Source organism: Drosophila tropicalis, unplaced genomic scaffold (assembly GCF_018151085.1).
Source record: "Drosophila tropicalis isolate 14030-0801.00 unplaced genomic scaffold, ASM1815108v1 contig_443, whole genome shotgun sequence".
NCBI lineage: Eukaryota > Metazoa > Arthropoda > Insecta > Diptera > Drosophilidae > Drosophila > Drosophila tropicalis.
The window spans coordinates 2,275,789-2,285,692 of NW_027172907.1; the positions used below are offsets into that span (position 1 = coordinate 2,275,789).

At 36.6% G+C, this 9,904-nt stretch overlaps 1 protein-coding gene across 1 annotated transcript; it reads left to right on the forward strand.

Moving 5' to 3' along the window:
- The first annotated feature begins 640 nt into the window (after nucleotides 1–640).
- Nucleotides 641–9,027, forward strand: Cbl (E3 ubiquitin-protein ligase CBL). Its single transcript, XM_068285905.1, has 6 exons — nucleotides 641–1,657; nucleotides 1,728–2,135; nucleotides 2,192–2,316; nucleotides 2,782–2,903; nucleotides 2,979–3,110; nucleotides 5,679–9,027. Exons 1-6 carry the CDS (start codon nucleotides 1,104–1,106, stop codon nucleotides 7,191–7,193), a joined length of 2,856 nt encoding a protein of 951 aa, XP_068142006.1. The 5' UTR covers nucleotides 641–1,103; the 3' UTR covers nucleotides 7,194–9,027.
- Nucleotides 9,028–9,904: the final 877 nt, after the last annotated feature.

Sequence of the window (9,904 nt, forward strand, 5' to 3'; positions counted from 1 at the left end):
GGCTGGCAAATCCCCACCATTGAGATGAAGCTAACGATGTGGCTCGACTGCCGCCGATTGCGAAGTGCTGCTGGTGGCTGGTGGCGACAAAGTCGGTATGCCTGGAGGTGGTGGTCCATATGCTCCACCAAAGGGCATAAACAAGCAATTGCCATCACCTGAAACTGGAGCCCCACCCGATTGGGCTGGTGGTGGTGGCACAATTGGATATTAAAATTCCTCATGGATGGCCAATGGGGACTACTTGGCCATCAGGTGTGATGGCGGTATTAGGAATTGCGGGCACAGAAATCACTGATGCCGTCGTGTCCTGGACAGGAGCACATGTGGCCACCTGTCGCTGTTGGCGTTCTCGGTCTTGAGCTTCCTGAGCGGCGGCAAGTGGTTGCAATTGCAATTCCCCATCTTCTCGCAGTTTCCAGAAAAAAGTCACCTTTCATCGACTGGAGATAAAACAACTTTAAATGAAATTTAAAAAAGTGCACAAATTCAAATTCGATTTTCGATAGGCTGGCTCCGATAATGTCGATTTTCGATAGGCTTGCTCCGATAATGTCGATTAATCGATATGTTTTGCTCCGACAATGCCGATTAACCGATAGGTTTTGCTCTGAAATGTCGATTAATCGAATTAGCATCCCTGAAAAGACACAAATTCCCTGAAAAGACACAGTTTCCGAATTGAGAAAAAAAGGATTAAAACAAAAACGAAAATTGGGAATAAAACGGAGACGAAAATTGGAATCATAACAGATTCCGCAATTCGGGAACAAAGCGGAAGAGAATTGCTGGATCAAAAAAGGGAAACGGACCAAAACAAAAACAAAAACACACACACAGTCACGCCCAGTGCATATAAGAAGCCCCAACTACACATATATGTAACGTAACGGTATATGTGTACTAGTATATAATTTGCAAGCAGTTTTTAGTTTGGGGGGCGTTGTAGTAGTTGTAGTTGTCGTCCCAAAAGAGTGAAATCTACAACTCCCCAACAAACCTCCAACAAAAACAGTCAGAACAACTACAACAACAACAAGTAAGCAGCAAGAGCAAGAGGTAGGCAACATTAGCAGCAGCAGCAGCAGCAGGAAGGAGAAAAGATGGCGACAAGAGGCACTGGCACTCGCGTGCAATCACAACCAAAAATATTTCCATCATTATTTTCAAAACTACATGGAGCCATCTCTGAGGCATGTGTATCACAGCGTCTATCCACCGATAAGAAAACGCTAGAGAAGACATGGAAACTTATGGACAAGGTGGTCAAATTGTGCCAACAACCGAAAATGAATCTAAAGAACAGTCCACCTTTTATATTGGATATACTGCCGGATACGTATCAACGATTGCGTTTGATATACTCCAAAAATGAGGATCAGATGCATGTCCTGCATGCCAACGAGCATTTCAATGTGTTTATCAATAATCTAATGCGAAAATGCAAACAGGCCATCAAATTGTTCAAAGAGGGCAAAGAGAAGATGTTCGATGAGAATTCCCATTATCGGCGCAATTTGACCAAACTAAGTTTGGTCTTCTCCCACATGTTAAGCGAATTGAAGGCCATTTTTCCGAATGGCGTCTTTGCCGGTGATCAATTTCGAATTACCAAAGCAGATGCAGCTGATTTCTGGAAGAGTAACTTTGGTAACAGGTATGTACATTAAAATGCACAAATAGAGACACATGGATGCTCACAATTTACGTTGGTTCTGTCTCTGTAGCACTCTGGTGCCTTGGAAGATCTTTCGTCAGGAGCTGAACAAAGTTCATCCCATTTCATCGGGTCTGGAGGCCATGGCCTTGAAGACCACCATCGATCTGACGTGCAATGATTACATCTCGAATTTTGAATTCGATGTCTTTACACGGCTCTTTCAGCCGTGGGTTACCTTGTTGCGCAATTGGCAAATATTGGCCGTCACTCATCCCGGTTATGTGGCCTTTCTGACCTATGATGAGGTCAAGGCACGTCTTCAGCGTTATATCTTAAAAGCGGGTAGCTATGTGTTTCGTTTATCCTGCACTCGTCTTGGTCAATGGGCCATTGGTTATGTTACGGCCGAAGGGGAAATATTGCAAACGATACCGCAGAATAAATCTCTATGTCAGGCCCTGCTCGATGGTCATCGGTGAGTAATATAAAATTCATATATATGCATTATTATAATTCCCAAATTTCTTTCAGTGAGGGCTTCTACTTGTATCCCGATGGTCAAGCCTACAATCCGGATCTGTCATCTGCCGTACAAAGTCCTACTGAGGATCATATAACCGTTACACAAGAGCAATATGAACTTTACTGTGAAATGGGTAAGTCTATCAAAAAGAATCGTCATTAACAAGAAAAGATTTCCAACCAGATACTTGGCGAATTTTTAGCCTCACATTAGTAGATTTAAAAGGTTCTCAATTTCTTCAGAAGACCTTTAGAAATGACCTTAAAACGTGAACGGTATAAACAAAACGCGTTTCAAGAACTTGTCAAAAAAATATTGTTAGATAAAAATTTACTATCACCGACATTGAGAAATATTTTGTGAGTCATAAAGTTTAATCAAGTTGTACATAAAGGAAATGAATCATTGCACAAATGCATACAAAATCTCTTTATGTAGTCGATGTAGGGCGATCCTTTTGAATATGTAGAGGAAGAGTTCTTTACATAGAAAGTTTCCTAGGAGAAAGCATATATACTTGATTCTCTGGGCTAGCCATTTTAATCACTTATGTACATCTTCCAGTAAGATTAAAAATACTACAATTTATTTTCTTTAGGGAGCACCTTTCAACTGTGTAAAATTTGCGCCGAAAACGATAAGGATATACGAATTGAACCCTGTGGTCATTTATTGTGTACCCCTTGTCTCACCTCCTGGCAGGTGGACTCAGAGGGTCAGGTAAGTTGTATTAATACAAAAAAATAAAAAAACTCAAAAGGAGGAACACCTAATGTATTTTATTTTCTGTTGCAGGGTTGTCCTTTCTGTCGTGCCGAAATCAAGGGTACCGAACAGATTGTTGTGGATGCCTTTGATCCGCGTAAACAACATAATCGCAATGCCACCAATGGACGTCAACAGCAGCAGGATGATGATGATACAGAGGTATAGTTAGAAAAACAAAACAGAAATATCAAAATGAAAAAAAAAAAAGAAAACAAGCCGCCTGCTACGCTGCCGCCTAAGCTGCTATCTATTATACCAACATATATATATATATATACATGTATATATATATATATATATATATATATATATATATATATATATGTGTGTGTGTATATGTATATATATTGAAATACTTATTACAATTATGATTACTTTTGGTTCGTTTATTATTATATATAAGAGATTTATCTATCTTAATAACTGCTATTTGTTTATATAAGTTAAATGTTTGAATTATTTCTACGTTTAGCCTGTAACATACATATATATATATATATATATAAACATCATATATATATATACAATTATTTAAATTATTAGCCCAAAACTCATGCCACTAACACACACACACACACACAAACACACAGAAACCCACACACATCTACATTAATTTAGTTAGCTAAGCGGAAATGGCTCATCAACCGATGCCGCCACCGCCGCCGCCGCCAACGACGACGAACAACACCCCTTGCCCCCTGGCCGACTCGATTATTGCATTTTGCATATGCCCTTGCCAAGAGAGGTACATCTCTTCTTTAAACGTGTATAGCTTATCAATGTATTTGCACAAGTTATCTTCTTGAAATTCGAATTTTTAACTATACATCTGCCATTTAATGGAAAGAATAATGAGCTTAAAAGTTAATATCAATAAGAATTGATGGAAAAGTATTTAAATGTATCCGCTGTTTATTACTTTCAAAGAAGAAACTAAATGTTTATTATTTCAAATCTCTATATACATACATGTTAGCTACTAATGCAAGGGTATTTTAGCTTCGGCATGATCGATGTTAAATTCGGCGCTAGGAAAGGCTTCTGGTGTTTCGTCTTAATTTTATTTTATTTTATTTTTTTTTATCGCTTTTCTGTTCACATTTTGTTTGTGTTAGTCGGTTAGTTGGTTGATTGGCTGCTAGCTCGTGCTTATGTTTCATAACTTGTATTTGAATTTAATGTTTTAATGCTCCCCTCCCATACACACACACACACACACACACACCACTTCCCCACCCCCACCCCCCCATTCCCTATCATTATCAATTCACTTTTTTAATAATCTATCACTTTGTGTATATATATATGAAATTGTGTAATTTGTAAGCTAGAGCTAGTTGCCGTTCCATCCCCTTCCTTTCTCATACATACAAATATAAATATGACTTTTTTTTTTGTTTATCATGAACCCAGTTTGAACCCCAGCCAACTCCCCCCCCAGCTCATTTCCTGACATCGTCTTTACCATCATCATCCAAGAATTCTTATCATTATAATAAATTTTCATTTCGTCTGTTTTCGTACAGTTTCTTTGCTCTTCTTTTAGTTTATTGTTTAATATTTCCAAAGATATATAGAATTATAGTTGGTAGTGTTTTCTCTTTCTGAATGATCACCGCTCGCCCCTTCATACATACCCATTCCCCCCTCGCCCAACTTCATTAAACAAATCGGTTTCAGCTCAAGACTGTAAAACAAGAATTAATGACAAAAGGCAAAATGCATTTGTCTTTTGATTTGATTTAATTTTTTGTGTTTAGCTCTAATTAATAATTATAATTATGAAAAATAGAAATATATCAAAAGTAAAAAAGGAAAACAATTAATCTAATATAATTAATATATTTGTTTATTGTGGTTTAATGTCACAAATATCTCTCTTTTCAATAGAAAAAAAAAAAAAAAAAAGTATTAGAGAACATAAATTATTCTTTTGGCAAAATTTAATTTACATGTGTGTGGATTTATCTCGTTTTATCATATTTGTTGAATTTAAATTCTTTTGTATTTTTTTTTTCGACGTTTTTTTTTTTGTTTTTTGTGTATTTCTTTTCATCAATATCATTATCATCAATCAATCAATCAACAAAAACAATGAAAGAGAAAACCAATATAGTTTAATTTTATGTTAAAAAAAAAAAAAAAGAACAAAATACTAAACTAAACTAAACCTAAATGCAATTTATATATTTAGTATATATTTATAATTTTTTTGTAGTGATTTAGTTTCATCTTTTGATTTCCTTAATAAGTTTAACAATGAGAAACAACAACAAAAAAAGAAAAGGGAAAAAAAAAAAAAAAAAAAACAAATGAAGAAAGAAAGAATGAAAAACAAAAATATATATAATATATATATAATTATTTAAAAACTTGTTTTTAATGTTTTATTTTGATTTTTTGCCCCCTTCTCTACTTTAGTTATAATCATCTTCATTATTTTCGATTTTATTTTGTGTTTGAACATTTCTTTTTCCACCATTTCCCACCCTCTCTTTCTTCATCTCTCTCTCTCTCTCTTTCTCTCTTTCTCTCTAATGTGCATGTCCAGCAGCGTTTAATTTTTTCGTTTCTTTTTTTTTTTGAGTTCTAGCGGCATGTGTTTTAGTTCTTCTTCTACTTCTTCCTAGATACATACAAATATATATATATATATAGCTATTGATTTCGATCTACCATCACATAAAGAAAAAAAACAAAACAAAAACCAAACCTACCTTCTCATAGGATATGGGTGACTTCAATATAGCCACCTCATCGCTTCATGCATTGAGCACCAGCAACAATACATCGGCCAATTCATCGGCGGAGAAGCATAGTCCACACACATCGCCTCGCTTGGGTAGGCGGAGCACTACACCCAGTTTAATGGCTGTGCAAAATGATCTCTATGCAGGTGGTGCACCGGGTTTAAGTCTACCCAGCGGCAGCAGCAGCAGCAGCAACACCAGCAACAACACATCATCAACAGCAGCAACAACTTCACAGGCAGCAGCTGCAGCAGCAGCAGCAGCGGCGGCATCAACAACATCTCCCCAACCATCAGCTCCACCAGCAGCAGCCGTTCTAAGCAATGGCTCATGCAGTAGCTCCAGCAGTAGCCAGAAATCCTCGAATCGCATGAGTGCCCCATTGATTGGCTCCTGTGTATCCAACTCAACGTATGGCAAAAGCAATGGCAATAGCAATGGCAACGGCAGCGGCAACGGTGGATGCAGCTCATCCAGCGGTAGTACATCCAGCAGCGATAATGCCTCCATAAGCTCCTATGCCATGTTGCAAAATCTACAGGATTCCAATTTGTCCACGACGCTGGCAGCGATGGCATCATCTCAATCGGCAGCAGCTCCACCCTTGCCACCGCGTAAGTCCTCACCGGGCGTAGAGACACCTGCAACAACAGGAGCCACCACCAGCAAAGTGACACCGGGCATAATCCCGCCTTCTAGTAGCAAGAGCATTGACAATATACAATGCAGTTTGGATAATGTGCCGCCACAGACAACAGCGCCGCCAATACCGCCGCACATAAATAGCAACAGTGTGGACACATTGGCTGAGGATTTGATGCGACAGCAGCGCATAGCCACTAGCACCACATCGCCGGTGTTGTCTCTATTGGATGAGGATATCGTTGAAGTGGGACCGGCCGAGACAATTAGCGGTGTAATCGATACACGTCCCCTGGAAGCGCGTGGTGTGGTGTGTCTAACAAAACAGGATATAGCCAGTTCCCACTATACACAATTGTGCACCACCAGTTCGGGTGGAGGACAATCAACATCATCATCAGCAGCATCATCATCATCAGCATCAGCAGCGTCAGCAGCAGCAGCCGCAGCTCTAACTGCTTTGGCCAATGGCAAAAAGGTTTTATCTTCTTCATCTGCATCTGCATCTGGATCATCCTCGACGACGACGACGGCAACAACAACTGCACCAACACCACCAACAGCAACAGGAACAGCAGCACCGCCAGCAATGGCAACAGCAGCATTAGTGGGAACGAGTAACCAACAGCAACAACAGCAGCAACCGCTGCTCTATGCAAACGTGACGATCAATCAAAAAGACTGCGGCTCATCAGTGCCCTATGAGAATATCAATTTGGAATACATTGCGAGGCTTATGAATGCCGGCTACTCCAAAGAGAATGCCATTACAGCTTTGGGTATATCGCGTAATAATATTGAAATGGCTGGCGACATTTTGCGTGAATTTGTAACCAAAAACAGCGCTTAAAGTGCCACACACACACACACCGCCCCCTTCCCTTCCTGCCCCACAACACAACTTTAACCAACCAGCCTCTAAACCAAAAACATCTAACAAAGAATATATATCCATATATAGAGATATATACATATGTATAACAAAAAGAAAAAGGAAAAGAAAACTAAAATCTAATCTCTAGTCTTAAGCCAAGCAAAAAACAAAACGAAAAAAATCTCATAAAATTCTCCTACGCTTCATACACATATACATACATACATACAATCAAGATCATATATAGTATATATATATATAGGTATAGTGCTAAGTTATAGCCTTTCATCCCAAAATAAGAAACAAAAAAACATAAGTCTCAATCCTGTCTCTATCTGTCTCTCTTTTCATTGCTTTTTTAAAACACTTTTGGCTTAGCCAATACTCAGCACAAGCAAAAATTTCAAAGTCTCACCCACCCAACCGCCCACTTTCCCCACTAAATACACACACACACACACACACACACATAAACGAGAGTATACACTTAGATAAATACCGATCTAGGGTATTTACTCCTCCCCATTGATAATATCAAATATAGACACTATATTAAGACTATCTAAACTCTTCCTTAAGACAAAACAAAAACCAAAGGAAATTAAAAACCAACAACAACAACTTGCCCACCACCCCTTGAAAAAAAAAGAAAAACAAAAAGTAAACCAAAAAATTAAGAAAAAAGTTAACAAAAAGGAATAACTTGAGGTGATTTTTGCAGCTCGTCCTAACTAACATCATGATGGATGGTTGTCTGGGGGAGGGGAAAATGGGTTAATTCTTAATGTTTTTATATCGATAGAACGCAAATGTGTTTTTGTGTGTGTGTGTGTGTGTCGAATCTGTACAACGATCAATTTTACTTGAAAAAACAAAATCATTAACTATTAGGATCTTTTATATTTATAAGTGCCTGCTCCTTCTCTCTCTCTCTCTCTATGTCTCGCCACATTAGCTCCTCTCCCAAGAAACACACTAAAGAGGCTATTGAACACACACACACACACACACACACATGCAATAATATGACTATGAAACTTTTGATGCAATTATTTGAAAAGGACTTCAAAATATAGCCACAATGACTAAGGGCTCTAGTCAATGTCTAGTCTATGATTCAGTTCTTTTTGATTGAACAAATCGAGCAATCTTTATTGCATCCATTTCCCTCTGACCTCTGCCCTCCGGCCATCGTTCTCCCAAACAACATTATTGGAGCGCTCTAGTTAACATAGGAAGTTTGTTTCAACTTTCACATTTACAGTGCATCGGCGCATTATACTCACATACATAAACATATATATAAATATAACGAAAACAACAACAAAACATACATTTTATAAAGTAATTATAGGAATTAAAAAAAAAAAAAAAGAAAGGAAACCAGAGCACAGCCATATACTCGTATATTACACTACATACATACATATAAATTAAATTATTTAATGAAAAATACGTTCAGTTCAGTTCTTCACCCACTCCCCCCCCCAGGACCCATTTACCCAAACTGCAACACATATGAAAATCCGATGCACTATTCAAATTATACCTCGACTTTTTTATACCCACACACACACACACAAAAACATACACACAAATTCACACTCTTTTCCCCTTGAAAAAGAAGTAACAAAAGAAAAGAACGAACTCGAAATACTCTTTTTTTATATATACATACATACCTACATATATATATAATAGTATTTTGTAAGTTTAACAAAACGAACAAAACAAAAACCGTTTAAAAATCCCTTTTTACCGCCTTTATATATATTTACGATACCAAACAGATACACACACACACACACACTTATATATATATATATATATTTATATATATATATACATACTTGCATACATATGTACATAAATATATGTATGTGTAGGAGTATATAATCGGTTTTTAAAATTCGTCAAACGTTCTTTAAATCCCTAAACTACACGCAATTTTTGAACATACTCGTCGTCGTATATATTTACATATACAAATATATATATATACATATGTATATATATATATACTAAGCTGTAATTGTATAATCAAGCGAAACGAAATCAACTAATAAACAACAACAAGAAAAGCAACAACAACAAATCGAATGAATGCAATATTCTCAAAAAAACAAAACAAAACTAAAAATCAACACATAATTCGATAAGTTACAAATTATATAAATCAAACCAAACGAAAAACGTTTTTTTCATTCGAATTTGAATTTTAAGTGCTTAAAGAACTACCAAAAAAAAAAAAAAAAAAAAACATTTACATCAATCAATACATATATATGTATATATATAGGAGGAGCAAAACAAAATCAACTGAACGAATGAATGAGTAAAAGAAAAACATTGTCAAACTGAAATTAAAAGAGATGAATTCAAAAACCAAACGTAACGAACGATATAGGATTGAAGATATATATACATACATACATATATATATATATATATATATATGATACGATACCGATACCGATACCATAGTCATGTCATGTAACCAACAAAACAAAACGAAAACAAAAAGAAAAGAAAAAACAAAAAATACAAAACAAAAGCAACAAACTCTAAGCAGATATAAATTATTCTTATAAATAAACAATTACAAAAAAAGAAAATCCAATATTATCGCAATTATTGTTTGTGAGAGGAAAATTTGACAGATTTTCAGGTAAGTTGAAAATATTTTA